This window comes from Coturnix japonica, chromosome Z (assembly GCF_054131305.1).
Source record: "Coturnix japonica strain WE chromosome Z, WE-NBRP24, whole genome shotgun sequence".
In the NCBI taxonomy this organism is placed as follows: domain Eukaryota; kingdom Metazoa; phylum Chordata; class Aves; order Galliformes; family Phasianidae; genus Coturnix; species Coturnix japonica.
Genome location: NC_140702.1, coordinates 3,252,352 through 3,269,024, shown reverse-complemented (window position 1 = coordinate 3,269,024; position 16,673 = coordinate 3,252,352). Strand labels below are relative to the sequence as shown.

General features: G+C 49.7%; 1 protein-coding gene and 1 long non-coding RNA gene across 3 annotated transcripts; both read left to right on the top strand.

Annotated features, from left to right (window-relative positions):
• The first annotated feature begins 70 nt into the window (after nt 1-70).
• On the top strand, nt 71-4,662 carry LOC146753516 (uncharacterized). The gene is made up of 3 exons (XR_014940025.1): nt 71-294; nt 1,030-1,073; nt 2,821-4,662. It is a non-coding gene; the product is annotated as an uncharacterized LOC146753516 (long non-coding RNA).
• A 2,836-nt stretch (nt 4,663-7,498) lies between these two features.
• Nucleotides 7,499-14,137, top strand: LOC146753515 (rho GTPase-activating protein 32-like). 2 transcript variants are annotated; one of them, XM_085530582.1, is made up of 14 exons: nt 7,499-7,849; nt 8,707-8,778; nt 9,125-9,247; nt 9,360-9,437; nt 9,622-9,703; nt 9,974-10,117; nt 10,535-10,637; nt 10,798-10,930; nt 11,423-11,502; nt 11,610-11,717; nt 11,984-12,123; nt 12,608-12,800; nt 13,160-13,305; nt 13,625-14,137. In XM_085530582.1, exons 1-14 carry the CDS (start codon nt 7,751-7,753, stop codon nt 14,047-14,049), a joined length of 1,926 nt encoding a protein of 641 aa, XP_085386708.1. In that variant the 5' UTR covers nt 7,499-7,750; the 3' UTR covers nt 14,050-14,137. The 2 variants fall into 2 exon arrangements, with proteins under 2 accessions (XP_085386708.1, XP_085386709.1); XM_085530583.1 differs by lacking the exon at nt 7,499-7,849 and adding an exon at nt 8,182-8,579.
• The last annotated feature ends 2,536 nt before the right edge of the window (nt 14,138-16,673 follow it).

Sequence of the window (16,673 nt, the reverse complement as noted above, 5' to 3'; positions counted from 1 at the left end):
AGGCAGCACCAAGCCTTTGCCCTCTTGGATAGTGAAAGTTTACACTAACTGCTGTGTGTCTACTTCTTCCAGGCGAATCGAGCCCTTGCCAACTCAGGAACCCACCGGCAAGTTGCAATGATGCACGTTGTACTTCCATCAATGGAGTGCACTTAGGATGCATGAGTCACTGCAGTTCCAAGGACACCCTTCCACATGACAGCAATGATGGAGAGAAGGAGGTCTGACCTACTCAGTTTTTGGCCCCTCCATGAGAGAAAACGTTCCGGTTCTGGAACATCTTCAGCTACGAAGGTAGTAAGGGGTCTGGAGCACAAAGCTTACAAGGAGCAGCTGAAGGTGTTGGGATTGTTCAGCCTGTAGAAGAGGAGGCTCAGAAGAGACCTTATAACTCTCTGTAACTTCCTGAAGTTAGGTTGTAGTGAGCTGGGGTTTGGCCTCTTCTCTCGAGTAATCAGTGATAGAACTAGAGGGAATGGTTTTAAGCTGCGCAAGGGAAGATTCAGGCTGGACATTAGGAAATATTACTTCCCCTAAAGGGTATTCAGGCATTGGAATGCACTGCCCAGGGAGGTGGTGGAGTCACCAACCATGGGAGTGTTCAAGAAACGTTTGGAATATGATTTATCCAGGAATTATTGGTAATGGCTGGACCAGATGATCTTCTAGGTCTTTTCCAACCTTGATAATTCTGTGATTCTGAGCTGAGAAGCTTTTCTTGCTCAAGTCCTGCTTCCAAGTTTAACCACCTACAATGAAGTTGATGTCAATTTTCTGGTGTCCTTCAATTACGTGTCCGCATTTGCCCAAAATCAGGAGGTAACCAGCTACAGTGAAGTGAGCAATTTCAGTGCCTGTTTCTGATGGTGGCAATGAGTTCAGAGGTCACACTTAATTGATGGTGCCTGTTTCCATTCTGACAAAGGCTGTAGTTGCAGCTGACTTCCCGAGGCTGCCATACGTGGTGGTGACGCAGCCTTGGGCTTGTGCGTTTGCATGACTCCCACCTTTCCTTTCTGTGTCTTGCAGGTCAGCTGGTGCTGGAAGCGGCCGGTATCTGAGTAGGAATGAAGGTGAGTGCAGGAGCAGCTGCTGAGGGGAAGAAGGAAGTCCATGCTAATGAGCTCTGAAGCATCTGCAGGTCCAGTACGAAAGGAGGCAGCAGTGATGCAGGGGGCTCCCCAGCAGGAAGCAGGCTGATCCAAATGCTTGCTGAGAGTTTGGAAGCCCAAACCCTTATGGTCTCTGTAAGGGTGGCTAATATAAAGATGTTAACCAAGATGGTGGTAAATAGTCAAAGGTTGTTAGCAAAGGAAAACTCACCAATGTCGATGCCTTGACCAGAAAGCTGAGGCAGTCTCAACTGGGGAGCAGTCTCCAAGAGATGCTGCCTCAGTGGTGGTCAGCCTTTAAATGAGGTCTCAGAGGAGGTGGAGTCGAGATCCACCCCTTCTGGGAGCACAGCTAGATTACTCTCACCTGTGCTCCCGCAGCTGACCCAACACTTGCCTCAGCTGATTAATCAGAGGTTCAAGCTGTGATTTCCCATACAGTCTCTAAGCTGAAGGCAGCATCTCCTTGATCTGATGGTGGTGTGCCTGAGTGAGGGAGTGATCCAAGCTGGATTCAGAAGAGTCATCTTAATTTCTCTGCTATTTTACTTCAGATGACACCTATTGGGTGTTGGTTTCTTAAAATTTGGATCTAGGAGGTGGCCTCTTCCTTTACTTCTGACGAAAGCACAGAAGTGCAGCAGGAGTAGAAGACAAAGAGGTTTTCTTCGTGACAGGAACACCAATTATTTGATTCAAATGTAGAACTGTGATGAAGATGGTGAAGAACAGATCCGCCTCAATGATATGCTTGATCTCATAAGGAATGAGCATGTGATCAAAGACAGACAGCATGGCTTTAGCAGGGGAAGGCCATGCCTAACCAATCTGGTGGCCTTCTATGATGGAGTGATGGCATTTGTGGACAAAAGGAAGGAAACTGATGTCATTGACCTGGACTTGAGCAAGATCTTTGACATGGCCCTCCACCACATCCTTATCTCTAAACTGGAGGGATGTGGATTTGACAGGTGGACCACCTGGTGGATAAGGGATTGGTTGAAAGGCCACAGACAGAGGGTGGTGATTCATGGTTCTGTGTCCAGGTGAAGGCTGATAACAAGTGGTGTCATGCAGGAGTCTGTCTTGGGACCAGTGCTTTTTTACATGGTTATCAGTGACACCAATGATGCAATGGAGTGCACCCTCTGCTGTTTGCTGAGTGGTGCGGCTGATGCAGTGGAAGGAAGGGATGCCATTCAGAGGGAGCTCAACCGAGAGGTTGGCCTAGGTGAATCTAATGAGGTTCAAGACAGCAAAGTGCAAGGTTTTGCACTTGGGCTGGAGGAATCCCAGGCATTTCTACAGCCTGGGAGGAGCAGTCCTTAAGAGAAGCCCCGCAGAGAAGGACCTGGGGGTCCTGGTGGATGAAAAACAGAACATGAGCCATCAGCGTGCTCTTGCAGCTCAGAGAGCAAATGGTCCCCTGGGCTCCATCAGAAGAGGGGATGGCCAGCAGGGACTGGGAGGTGATTGATCTTCATGATCCTTGAGGTCCCTTCCAACCCGGGCCATTCTATGATTCTGTGATTACACTCGCTGTCAGAAATAACGGCAGCTGTACAGAAGCTGGATATATTTGGGGACAGTTCTTGTAACCAGCTGATTTTAAGACCTTGCCAGAGTTGAGAGTCTAAATTGCATGTCAGAAGAAAGCTGGGAAAGTGGTTATTGCTCATTCTTTTTCATTTGCTGATTCTTTCTTTAGGGATCCTTTTCCAAAGGAGATTCTGGTGATGGAAGCAGTTGAAGAAAGAACCAAAGCAGCTCTTGCCAAGAGTGCTTGAAGTCCCTGTGGAGAGAAGCAAAGAACTTGGGCTTCCTCTGGGATGCTCCCCACCATGTCTCAGGAAGGAGACAACTGCTGTTCCACTTTCTGCTCTGTGTGTGGAAAGGTACGTCTGGGTTTCTTCTGCTTGTTTTTTCTTTCTTTTTCTGGCTTTGAAGGAGAAGGGGTGGAGCAAGGGGAGACCCACTGGTCATTTGTTACCTCAAGAGCAGGATGGATTCTGCATTGACTGTGAAAAACCTGGGCTAGTAGCATGGGCATGTTTCAGGCTGGACTCTTCTTTTGCTGCTTGGTTTCCTTTTGGCTACAGGGAGACAGCTGTCTAAAGGTGTGTTTTCAAACCCACTCTCCAAAACCATGTTTCATTGTTGCAGGTGGTTCAGTGTGCTCTTGCAGTGCAGATGCTGTAGTTTGCTGTAGAATCTGAATGGTTTCTGTTCCTAGGGGAGGACTGGGAGGAGGTAATGAGAAGAGAATTCAATGCCTGAGGTGTATATTAGTGAGAAATATTGGCATGAGGTGCTGAAAGTCTTGAGCTGTCAAAGGCCAGTGTTGCAGAAAGGAACCAGGTTGAGACTCGAACTCGTGGGTACTCCAGGGTTGATTTTATTAACAAGCTCAGTGCTCAGGTGAAACATTTTCCCTAACAGCCAGTTAGGCTCAGACTCCTTAACCTGCTGGAGCAGGGTGGAAGCAAGGAGTGGGCACTGCCGTCCCACAGGCTGCACTTGGTTCTGGTCTGCCAGGTCTGTGCTGGCCTGGATTTCTTCTGAGAAGTTTGTTGGAGCTGCTTGGAGTAGTGAAGGGTGGGGAAGAAGTGCTGCTCAAGAGCTAAGGCTCTGCTTGATCATTTTGGATGGATTTAACCATGATATCTGAAGACACAGTTTCCATCAGAATGGTCCCAGCATTGTGCAAGTGTCTCAGCTGAAGCCCCTGAGCAGATGTGTGAGAGCACCCGCCTCCTCCAGCTGAGCCATAGGAAAGCTGACTGTGCCCAGTAATTACAGCTTCTGCAGATTGAATGTGCTTCCAAGTGTTTTCCTTAGTGATCAATCATGTCCCAGCACTCTGAGATTCCATCTCTGGCACAATCTGGAGCATCTCTGCAATCCTTGGGTGCCCATTCCCACCAGCATTTCTTCCTTTCTCTCTTTAGAATCAGTGTGGTGCAGTTCCCTGTGTTTGTGAGCAGCAGAGATCCAATGGCAGCTTTCAGCACACAGAGGGATGTGATGGGGACAGACTGTCCTTACCGCCAAGCAGAAGGGAGTTTTTACTGTCCTCTATCAAGAAGTATGAAAGAATAGAGTTTGAATGATACTTGTGAGCAGGTGCTGTGCTGTAGGGGATGTCAGGTAACCATTAATTTGGGGGTGCAGGAAGGAGCAGTGAAAGTGATGTATTAGTTTGTGTTTTGGCTGTTGGAGTGCAGTTCCATTTTTGGGAGCAAAACTATGGGCTAAGATGGAAAACAGAAGGGAGAAGGCTGATACCTGGATCGTGGGCTGAGCTTTGGTGACTGCAGCCATTTGCAGTAGAAGTTTTGCACAGTGGGGTTCAGAATGGGAGCTGATGATGAATGGGAGCTGCTCAAGGGACAGACTTCCACATACAAGTTCCAGTGCCTCAATGACTTTCTTGTAGCGAGGAGCCCAAAACTGAACATAAGACTTGAGGCGCAGCCTCCCCAGTGTTGAGTCCAAGGAGATGATTACCTCTCTGCTCCTGCTGGCCACACTATTTCTTAGACAGGCCAGGATGCCGTTGGCCTTCTTGGCCACCTGGCCACACTGTTGGCTCATGTTCAGCTGAGCATCGACCAACAGCCCCAGGTCCATTTCCTCTGCACAGTCCTGCAGCCACTCAGCCCCAAGCCTATAGCGCTGCATGGGGTTATTGTGGCCAAAGTGCAGGACCTGGCATTTGGCCTCACTGAACCTCATCCCATTCACCTCAGCCCAGTGAGGTTGATCCAGCTTATCTAGATCCCTCTGAAGGGGCCTCCCTTCCCTCAGGCAGATTGACACCAGCTCCCAGACAAAAGACAAAAAGAGAAGAAAGCAGAAATGAAGAAGGCTTCTCTGAGAGCTGACCCTGCACCTGCAGAGGTGAGTCCTTGTTATGGACAGACACAGCTCTTGTTGTCAGGGCCTCCATGATGAAGATGTCACTGGCTGGGTGGATGGGGGGAGAGTGGTAGATGTAGTCTACCTTGATTTCAGCAAGGTTTTTGATACTGTCCCTAGTGACATCCTTATAACAAAGCTGAGGAAGTATGGGATAGATGAGTGGACAGTGAAGTGGGTCGTGAACTGTCTGACTGGCAGAGTGCAGAGGGTTGTCGTTGGCGGTGCTGAGAGGGGATTGGATCCAGGTTTATAAATACCTGAGGTGTGGGGGCCATAGTGGCACGGCTGGTCTCTTTTCAGTAGTGCGTGGGGACAGGACTAGGGGTAATGGGGTGAAACTTGTGCATAGGAAGTTCCACATGAATGTGCACTATAACTTCTTTATGGTGAGGGTGACGGAGCACTGGAACAGGCTTCCCAGGGAGGTGGTGGAGTCTCCTTCTCTGGAGATATTCAAGACCCGCCTGAACACCTACCTGTGCAATGTGGTGTAGGGAGCCTGCATTGGCAGGGGGGTTGGACTCAGTGATCTCTAGAGGTCCCTTCCAACCCCTACAATTCTGTGATTCTGTTGGAATGTGGGAATGCAAGAAAGAATATTCTGAGCAAAAGCTGTGGAGTGAGATAAATGGCATGAGAAAGCAAAGCTGATAACCAAGGAGGGCTCCAGAAGAGAAAACGAAGTCCAATAGGGCATATTTAGAGACAGGTGAAGAACCCTTGAGCTCACTGAGGAGTACTAGGGTGCTCTGGAATGTCTCTTGGGCTCCCTACAGCACACATACTTGCTCTGGGGCATGTCTGGATGTCTGTAGAGCTAATTGCGGGGCCCTGAGAGACCTCTGGGGCACATTTGGTGGCACTGGCTTCCATGTGAGTGTTCCCAGGTTCCCAGAAGTCAACAGGGAAGCCTTTAGAGACCCCTTGGGAAGATTCAGTGGGGCCCTAGAGTGATGTAGCAGCTTGTGTTGGTTGCATCTGCTTGGCAGGGAAGCGATTTCCCTGATGGGAGCTGACTGACTGGGAGGTGATTCCCTTGGTTTAATTAATTTAATTACCTGGATTATAATTAAATAACACTGTTCAGCGTTCAATCAAGATTAAATTTTTCCAAAGTACTTCAGTCATGCATCTGTAGCAGATTTGCTAAAATATATCGAGTTTATTCAAAATTCCAGTGATGCTCCTAAAGCACTTGAAGTGCATTTGAGGTGGCGAGTGACAAAACAGCTCTGAGAGAATCATCATCAAATCAGAACATGGGAACGGTAACTAATAGCAGAGATTCTGATAAGAATATTTAAATTTTCAAATTACCTTTTTCTAAAGTTGTATTTCACCAAGTTTCATCAATGTGCACACTGAAAAGCTGACTTGCTGTGTTTCTTTTTATAAAAAATCATGTGTTACAATTGAGAAAAGAAGGTATAGCATGGAACATTCTCCAAGTAAAGTGCAAAAAACATTTCTTCACAGTTCCAATTAATGTCTTATGTTTTGTTCAGACTCACTAAATGATGTATTTCAGGGTACATCACATGGGAATATAAGAAGACTATTCAGAGCAGGAGCTGCAGAGCAAGATGAACGGCATGAGAAGGTAAGGCCGGGAACCAAGGACACAGCTTTTGTGTCACTCAGCCACCTGTGGCAGAGGTCAGGATTTCAGCAAGGTTTTCTGCAGACGTTCCTTGAACACCCCCAGGGTGGGTGACTCCACCACCTCCCTGGGCAGTCCATTCCAGTGCCTGGCCACCCTTTCTGAGAAGTAATATTTCCTAATGTCCAGCCACAACCTCTCCTGCCGCAGCTTGAAACCATTCCCTCTAGTTCTATCAGTAATGACATGAGAGAAGAGGTCGACCCCCAGCTCACTGCAACCTCCCTTCAGGAAGTTATAGAGAGCAATGAGGTCTCCCCTGAGCCATCTCTTCTCCAGGCTGGACATTCCCATCTCCTGCAGTCTCTCCTCATATGGCCCCATTGTGCTCCAGACCCCTCACCAGCTTTGTTGCCCTTCTTTGAACACGTTCCAATGCCTCAGTGTCTTTTTTGCAGTGAGGGGCCACAAACTGGACACAGAATTCGAGTTGTGGCCTCACCAGTGCTGAGTACAGGGGGACAGTCACCTCTCTGCTCCTGCTGGCGTCACTGTTTCTGATGCAAAATGTATGTAAGTGTCACATGTGTGACATCCTTTTTGATGGAGTTCTGTGACTGGAGTTCAATGGATTTGAGAGCTGACTTGAAGCCTGTGGGCATCACCCAGGAGTTGGGGTGAGAGGATGAGGCATAGGAACAGGAACCTCTTTGGTCGTTATTAACTCCCAACTTTTTTGTCAGGAATCTCTGTGTGTTACTTTATCATGTAAAGAACAGAGTCATTGTGCAGCTTGTGAATGAATTGATTCACACCTGCTGATTGGTGCTGTTCTCTACAGGGAGCTGCAATGGAAATGGACACTTATGGTCCACTGTCCAGCCCCCTCCCGTGTTGGATTTTCTGGGCTTTGAGACACGTCTTCCAGATGCACTTTGTGTTATTTCTGATGTGTGACCTGTTGAGCTCCAGCCCCAAATGAGGATTCAAGTACTACCACAGCAGTCCATTGGGACTGTAGTATTTCTTGCTAAACAGAATTCGTGTGCACCCGTGTCTTTCGTCTGCACAAAGGATCTTGCAATCATCTCTGTCTGTGTTTCTTTTAGACCCAGAGATGGAGCAGAGAGGAACACAGACTTGGGTGGATCTTCATTCAGGAGCAGGGACACGTCATGCTCATCTGAGGTGTCTGGCTGACAACAAGAGCAGAGAGGTAAGTTTCATAGGGTCGTGTGCCCATTTTATTTTATTTTTCATTCATGATGCATAGAGGCGTTCCCCAGACAAAGTGAGCATTTCTCAACTGGACTTTCTAGAAATGAGCTAGGCAGTGAAAATGGGTTTGAAGCATTCCTAAGAGCCCCGCAAGAGAATGCTGAGAGTTAATCTGGCACCCTCCTTTGGAAACGTCCGTTGTCTGTCAGCTCTTCAGCTGTGCCCTAACACCTCCCATTGCGCTGCCACACCAGGATAGAATTCCAAGCCCACACTGAGTCCTGGAATGTTGTGGTGCCGTGTTGGAATCAGATGTGACCACGTGGTCTTGGCTCCCCGCCTTGTGGGGGGTCATGGTGGACCAGGCTGTTGGCCGTTGGTGATGTCATAAGCGTCTGGAATGAGGGGAGGAGCGGTGCGTTCTGTGTTCCTTTGTGGGTGAGCTAGTGGTCGGAGTGGTTGGTTGCGTTGTGATTCTTGTGCCTTTAGTGCCGTTAGTTAGTGCTGTTAGTTAGTTAGTGCCGTTAGATAGTTAGTACCTTTAGTTAGTTAGTGCCTTTAGTTAGTTAGTGCCATTCGTAGTTAGTTAGTGCGGTTCGTTAGTTAGTTAGTGCTGTTCGTTAGTTAGTTAGTGCCATTAGTTAGTTAGTGCCTTTAGTTAGTGACTTTAGTGCCTTTTTCTTCACACCGTCGTGTGTGAAGATAGCTTGAGGTCATCTCACTGCCAGGTACGTGCCATATTTTTTCCCCCCACATGGTTTTGCCACAGGGTATGCAAGGGTAGTTCTGAGGAAATGTGTCCATACTGTGCTGTGTGAATAGAGAAAACAGAAGTGTGTTTCTGCTCTGTTCCAGCTCTTCACTCTTGCTGTGATGGGTGCTGCGTGCAGTGGGATCAGCCGTGAGCCAGAGGTGGCGGCGACAGAGGTACAGTATGAAGTTGTGGCTGGTCTTTGTTCCCTGTGTTGAGCCATTAGAAGGAGCTGCAGATGTATTCTCCTGCAGGAAAGAATGGGCCAAAAAGGGCCTGGCCAGCTGTCTGCGCCAGTGCCATTGCTGATTAGTCTGGGTAGAGAGAGATGCATCTTTGCATGGCCTGGCAATGCACACCAGGAAGAGAAATAACTGTGATGAGACATGCAGCTCCTTCTGAAGTGCTCCTGTTAAGGACGGAGTGCATTTACTGCAGCTTTCTCTGCAGATGTGCTTCTCACCTTGAAATCCTCCTGGTTTGTCCGCAGCTCCTGACCACGGTCTGTTCTCTGTTTTGCAGGCTGATAACATGCGGAAGCCGCAGCTGGAGCGTGCTGTGTCATCTATTAATGTTCCAGCTATTGCGGCAGCCCATGTTATTAAGTCCTACGTCGCCCAGGGGCCGGGTGAGCTCTCCCTTGAGGTAAGCAGTTAGAGGCATTCCTTGTTGTCATGCATAGAAGAAGGCAGTCGTTTGAGATGTGTTTTCCTACCAGATTTGCTGAATGTGGGATTGACGTTTCAATCTCTTGCAGGTCGGAGACCTGGTGAGCATTGTTTCTACGCCACCAAAGGAGCTGAGCCCCTTTTGGAAAGGCAAGCGTGGCTTTGAGGTAGGCACACGTTTGTGACTAGAGAGCACAACTTTAGTAGAGTCAGGAGTCTCAGGTTGGAGCTGCTCTGCCTGCACAGGATGGCTTCTGGATGCAAACGGTTGCCCTGTGTCGGTGTCAGAGGACCTTCCCTTTCACTCTGGGTTCGGTCTAATGCCCACCTGTCTTTTTGTTCTTATTACAGGTTGGATCTTTCCCTGGTGAGTGCGTGGAACTCATCAGTGGAAAAGTTCCCGAGTCCCTGGTCAATTCCTTGCCAAAGCCAGGTACATATGTTACGTTTGATTATGCGGGTTAGTAAAATGGGGTCAGAATGTGGCTTTAAGGGGGTTCGTTAATGCCCAAGTTCAGCAAGCTTAGCAAGAGTACTGCATTAAGCTCCTTGGGCACCTCCAGGAATAGGGAAAATCTGTTCTTGCGTGTCCTTGTTGGGAATGCTCTTCCCGTTGTTACATGGCCTGTCAAATGCATTATGTTCAGCCTCATCCAACCGAGCCAGGCCTGAAATGAACTGGTTTCTTTGTTTTGTTGTGCAGTGCCAAGGAGACGGGGCAAGCTCATCCCCTTCCTTCGCTCCTTGGTGACGGCCCGCTCCAGGAGAGCAACGGAGCCGGAGCCGAAGAAGGAAGGGGTGTTTGGGTGTGACCTGGGGGAGCACCTTCTGCGCTCTGGCCGTGATGGTAAGGAACAGCCCATTCCTGACATCTTCCTCCGTTGGGCATGTAAAGGTGAAAGGGGGATCATAGCCAGCAATTGTTTCAGTCTGAAAATGCAGGAAGCCTTCTGGCCACAAAGTGCATCCTGCATCCTTTTTGTAGCTCTTCTGGTCTTTCGATTCCTGAGGGAGCTGTGATGGGACTTGCAGTGTCTGTGGCTTTGCCAGACTTACTTTCTCCAGGCTGTTGATATGTCGTGGCATTTCTGGAAAGCCAAGAACACATCTCTGTGCAGTTTCCTTACAGCTGTCTCTGCCAGCTTTCTCCTCTCTGGAGGAAGCAAGCGGTAGCCCGGCTGGGCTTAGAGGATGGGATGTGAGAAGGGCGCGGCCTGAAACAGGACTTAAGAAGCTGAGCTAACTGCTGGCTCTTGTTCTGTAGTCCCCCAGGTCCTGCAGAGCTGCACTGAATTCATAGAGCAGCATGGCGTAGTGCAGGGGATATACCGCCTGTCCGGCGTGGCGTCCAGGATCCAGCGACTACGGTAAGAGTGCTGCGACTGACACAGCTGTCAGTAGGGGCCCGTGCCATGCTGCAGGCGTTCAGAGGAACCCCTTCCTTTCCTTGACTGTATTCTGTGTGGCTTTGGACTTGTTTTCGTCTTTCTCAAAGCCCTCTGCCCAATTCTGTTTCCTTCTCTGCAGCCATGAATTTGATTCGGAGCAAGTTCCCGAGCTCAGCGTCCGAGAAATTCACAGCGTGAGCTCCCTGTGTAAAATGTATTTCAGGGAGCTCCCAAACCCTCTGTTAACCGACCAGCTGTATGACAAGTTCTCGGTAAGCTCAGGGCAGTGTCTTGGTAAAGATATGTACCTCTTCCCGGGGCGTCCTGGCTAGTGGTTGCAGCAGTGCCCCAGCTCTGAGGTCTTCTTTCTGTTAGCCCCATGAGGCATGTCTTTGCCACATCCTGCCTCTCACTGATGGTACTTGTAGTGCCAGGAGGTGCTTATTTAAGCTATTCACAATGCTAGTGAGAAATCCCTTTCCTTTGTTGTTCCCCAGCTATTGGTAGAATGGGGTTAATAGTAAATTGTAGATGAATGCCTGCTGTGAGGAGCTGTGCTCCACAATGAGGCTGTAAAGACCTCAGAGTTTGCACTGCTTGGCCTTGATGGCACAGGCTGCGTGCTGCTGTGTTCCCCTGATGCCTCTTGGAAGGCATCGAGTCTGCCTCAGTGCTGACCACCAGCGCGCTGTTTCCATTGTTCCCAAACCTGTGGCAGCTCTCCAGCCTGACTGGTGTCTGAATCCCTTCCTGCCTTTTTCCAGGACGCTGTTGGTGCTGCAGAGGAGGAGCGGGTGCTCAGAATGAAGGATGCCATCCAGCAGCTGCCCGCTCCTCACTACAGGTCAGTGCTGCACTCGGTCTGCTGAGCTGGATGAAGTTATGTTTGTTTTGTGCACTGCAGCACGGCTTGCTTTTTGTTGCTGAACATCTGCCTCTCTTGTTTTCCAGGACTCTGCAGTACCTAATGAAACATCTGGCAAATCTGGCAGGGAACTGCTCCGTGACAAACATGGACGCTAAGAATTTAGCGATAGTGTGGGCTCCAAACCTCTTAAGGTAAACTTCTTTTTTCTGTTTCAACACGATGCTTAGTTCTGCTCTCCCCCAACCCCAGGGGCACAATTTCTAGATGACAGTTTCTACTCACTTGTTTTGCTGGGACTGCTGTGTCCCTGATCATCCAGGAGAATTTCATCAGTGGCATCGCTGTTTGCCCACTGCGGAAGTCTCCAGAGCCCAACTTGACAGTTTTTGGCTACAGAAATTCAGACTTGGGGAAATGATCTTGGGGAAATGACTTGTAAGATCTGCCTTTTCTTCAGATCCCAGCAGAGCCAGTCAGCCTGCTCCAATAGTGAAGCTGCCTGCATGGAGCTGCAGACACAGACAGATGTTGTGGAGTTTATCATCAGCCACGCAGATGTTATCTTCTGCTCCGAATCTACACCAGCCGTGGGAGAGGGTGAGCATCTTCCTCCATTAGCTCGATGTTGATCTGAAACCTTGATCCAATTCTGGTCTTCTCCAAGACCTTTGAAAATTATTTTGCTGTCGAGGAGACAGCAGGCTTCCGGGGTTAGATTAGAATATGGCACCCTGTTGCTGGATCCTTAGTGTGTCCAAACCCAAACCTTACATGGAGAAAACTGTCACTGCCGTTTAGGTGTTCTTCATGCAGGTGAAGTTTGATTGTAATGTGGCAGCAAAGCTTTCTGAGATCCCTGCCCCCTAGTTTTTCTAGGCTTTTTGTTTGCCTGTTTCGATACAGAGAGCTGCTCTTAATTATGACTGTGTCCTTTGCCACAAGCATACTTCTGAGCACACGGTTATTTTGAGCTCCTCTTCGGTGAGTGGCTCTGATATGCAAGTCTGACAGAAATGCAGAACTGGGATGGCTGTGCTGCTGCTTTCTGATCCTCCGTCTTACCTGTGGTTTTCCCTTGCAGGGCACAGTTCTCTGGCTGGGCCCAAGTCTGTGTCTCCTGCTGCAAAGCTGCTCACGCTGCAGGAGGCACAGGCTCAGATAAGCGGCCAGAGAAGCTCTCCCACTGCGACTCGGAGCAGTGAGATCGAAGTGGAGGAAGGCCCCGCAGCTGTACCGGGGGCCTTCCACACTGTCATTGATTTTCCATCTAAAAGGTAAAGAGGACTTCCCATTCCAGCCCCTATCTTCATTGGTTGGGTGGGTTTTATTGGTTAAATATTTGTCCATTATATATATATGAGCCTGCCAGCTCCTGTCCTGTCCAGCTGTGGAGCCTTTACTCACATGCTCTGCATCTCGATTGACATGGTTGAGAGGAATGTAGCCAGCAGGACTTGAAGGCTGAGCTGTAGGAATGGAAGCATCCTCTGCTGTTTGAAACAGCGTGTTTCTAAGCTGTGTTTCAGCAGAAAGCAGACAGTGCCGGGAATGGGCAACTATTGGCAAGGGCTCGGTGCAGCTCTTCCCTCACCCTGCACCATGACTGACAGCATGCTCTGTTTTCTCTCTCCAGAACAAGTTCTCCCAGTAGGAGGGCAGAGTCAGCAGCTGGCAGTTGGTGTTCGTGCTTCTGCCTGCACAGACCATCCAGTGTGGCCGAACACCAACTGCAGAGCAGCGCCAGGGAGCCCTCTGAAGCTGAAGTCGTGGTACTGGCAGGTAAGGGTGCAAATCCAGCTTTCAACACACTGCTTGTCAGCAACACAGGTAGAAATGATGCTTTGAGTGGGCTTGTACCTTTTTCTGGTGTTCAAGCCCGTGCCTGACATCTTCGGTTGACCCCTGTCTTTCCCAAATGAGTCTCTTGTCAACACAAGAGCTGGGCCTGCATGAGGATCACTTTCAAGGCAGTGACACTGTTGCTAGAAGCCTATTTGCTTCTGCCCACCACCACTACATAGCCAAATGGCAAGAACCTCTTTCATGATTCATCTTGTGAATGTTCGACACTAACCGCTGTGCATCTGTTCCTTTGTAGGTGAATCGAGTCCTTGTGTAACGCCAGGACGCAGCACTTATTATGATGCAGCATCCTGTGCTTCAATCAGTATAGAGGTGTTAGGAAGCACAGGATGCTGCAGTTCAAGTGACAGACTTTCATACGAAAGCAACGACGAAGAGAATAATGTCATCCTTGTTGAAGCCGTAATTCATCCCATACCTGCTGAATCTGCTGACCTGAGCCTGCCAGACACCACAAGCACCAGCTTTGATGGTGACCCAGTGCCTTTCGAGGACGGCGCAGCCCAAGCACAACCCGAGTGCCCCAACAGCAACACCATCATGCAGGCTCAGGTCAGCGTCACCGAGGAGAAGCCAAACATTTTGGAGGGGGATGTAGAATCAAACCATGAGTCCCAGGCTACAGAGGGCAACAGCACGACTTCTGAGCCACTCTCGTGAGACAACAGAGGATGAGTCCCATCATTCCGCCACACCTCACATCCCCTTTTTTCTACTATTGAATAAAGGCACGTGTGTGCTCAATCAACGCCTTGACTGAATTCTGAGTCTTCATTCGCAGAGATTGGGATGAGTGCAAGAAACATCAAGGCAGCTCACCTTGGAACGCTCTGGCTGTGGGGTGCGTGCAGGGACACTGTAACCATAGAATCACAGAATCACAGAATTACCCAGGTTGGAAGGGACCTCAAGGATCATGTAGTTCCAACCCCCCTGCCTAGCAGGGCCACCAAACATACACATTTACTAGATCAGGTTGCCCGGAGCCCCGTCCAGCCTGGTCTTGAACACCTCCAAGGACAGGGCATCCACAACCTCACTGGGCAGCCTGTTCCAGGACCTAACCACTCTTCTAGTAAAGAACTTTCCCCTAACATCCAACCTAAATCTTCCCTCCTTCAACTTAAAACCATTTCCCCTAGTCCTGCTATTATCAGCCCTTTCGAAGAGTTTACTCCCCTCCTGGGAGTAAGTTCCCTTCAGGTATTGAAAGGCTGCAATGAGGTCACCCCGCAACCTTCTCTTCTCCAGGCTGAACAAACCCAACTCCCTCAGCCTGTCCTCATAGGGGAGGTGCTCCAGCCCCCTGATCATCTTTGTGGCCCTCCTCTGGACCCTTTCCAAAATCTCCATATCTTTTTTGTACTGAGGGCTCCACACCTGGACACAGTACTCCAGATGGGGCCTCACAAGAGCAGAGTAGAGAGGGACGATCACCTCCATATCCCTGCTGACCACCCCTCTCCTGATGGAGCCCAGGATCCCATTTGCTTTCCGGGCTGCCATAGCACACTGCTGGCTCATGTTAAGTTTCTCATCTATCAGGACCCCTAGGTCTTTTTCAGCCGAGCTGCTCTCAAGGACAACTCCTCCCAGCCTGTACAGGTGCCTGGGGTTCTTCCAGCCCAAGTGCAAAACCTTGCACTTTGCCGTGTTGAACCTCATTAGGTTCACCCGAGCCCAGCTTTCCAGCCTGTCAAGGTCCCTCTGAATGGCATCCGTTCCCTCCACCGTATCGACTGCACCACTCAGCTTGGTGTCATCAGCAAACTTGCTGAGGGTGCACTCCATTCCCTCATCGATGTCATTAATAAAGATGTTAAAGAGCACCGGTCCCAAGACAGACCCTTGAGGGACGCCGCTCGTTACCGGCCTCCACCTGGACATAGAGCCATTGACCACCACCCTCTGTCTGCGGCCTTTCAACCAATTGCTTATCCATCTAGTTTTCCACCCATCAAATCCACCTCCCTCCAATTTGGAGATGAGGATGTGATGGGGGACCATGTCAAAGGCCTTGCTCAGGTCCAGGTAAATGACATCGGTCGCCTTCCCTTCATCCACCAACGCCGTCACTCCATCATAGAAGGCCACAAGATTAGTTAAGCATGACCTTCCCCTGGTGAAGCCGTGCTGGCTGTCTCGGATCACATGCTTGTTCTTTATGTGATCAAGCATGTTGTCCAGGAGGATCTGTTCCATAATCTTCCCAGGCACAGAGGTGAAACTCACCGGCCTGTAGTTACCCGGGTCGTCCCTGCTCCCCTTCTTGTAAATGGGAGTGACGTGACCCTTCCTCCAATCATCCGGGACCTCACCTGACAGCCACGACTTCTCAAATATGATGGAGAGCGGCTCAGCAACCACCTCAGCCAGCTCCTTCAGGACCCTGGGATGCACGCCATCTGGCCCCATAGACTTATACTCATTCAGTCTAAGGAGGCACTCTCGGACTTGCTCTACCCTTACAGTGGGGAGGGATTTACCTCCTTGGTCCCCACATGGAGGTATGGGGGTGCAAGACTTAGGGACGTGAAAAAGACTAGAATCCTGGCCACCAGTGAAGACCGAGGTGAAGAACTCATTCAGCACCTCAGCTTTCTCTTCATCTGTTGAAGCCATTTCTCCTTTTAAATTTACCAGAGTAGGTACGCCCATTTTGGCCTGTCTCTTCTGGCCAATGTACCTGTAGAAGGTTTTCTTGTTGTTTTTCACATCCCTCGCCAAGTTCAGTTCTGCCTGCACTTTGGCTTTTCTGATCCCACATCTGCAAGTTCGGACGGCATCCCTGTATTCTTCCCGGGTGACACAGCCTTGTTTCCAGAGCTTGTACACCCCTTTCTTCACCCTCAGTTCTCTTAGCAGGTCCTTGCTGAGCCATGCCGGTTTTCTACCTCTCCTGCCCACTTTCTTAATCAGGGGAATGGAGACCTCTTGTGCTGCCAGGAGGGCATCCTTGAACAGTAGCCAGCTCTCCTCAACGTCCTTATCTTTGAGGGCAGCGCGCCAGGGGATCTTGGCCAGCATTCCATTGAGAAGCTTGAAGTCTGCTCTTCTAAAGTTGAGCATCCTGGTCCTGCTCTTTGCCAGGCCCACATCGCTTGAGATCACAAACTCAACCAGGGCATGATCGCTGGAGCCCAGGCATCCTCCAACCTTGACGCCTTTGATGATCTCCTCAGCATTGGTGAGCAGCAGGTCCAGCAACGCTTGACCTCTGGTCGGTCTGTCCAATACCTGAACCAGAAAGCTATCATCAATGGATTCCAAGAGCCTTCTGGAGC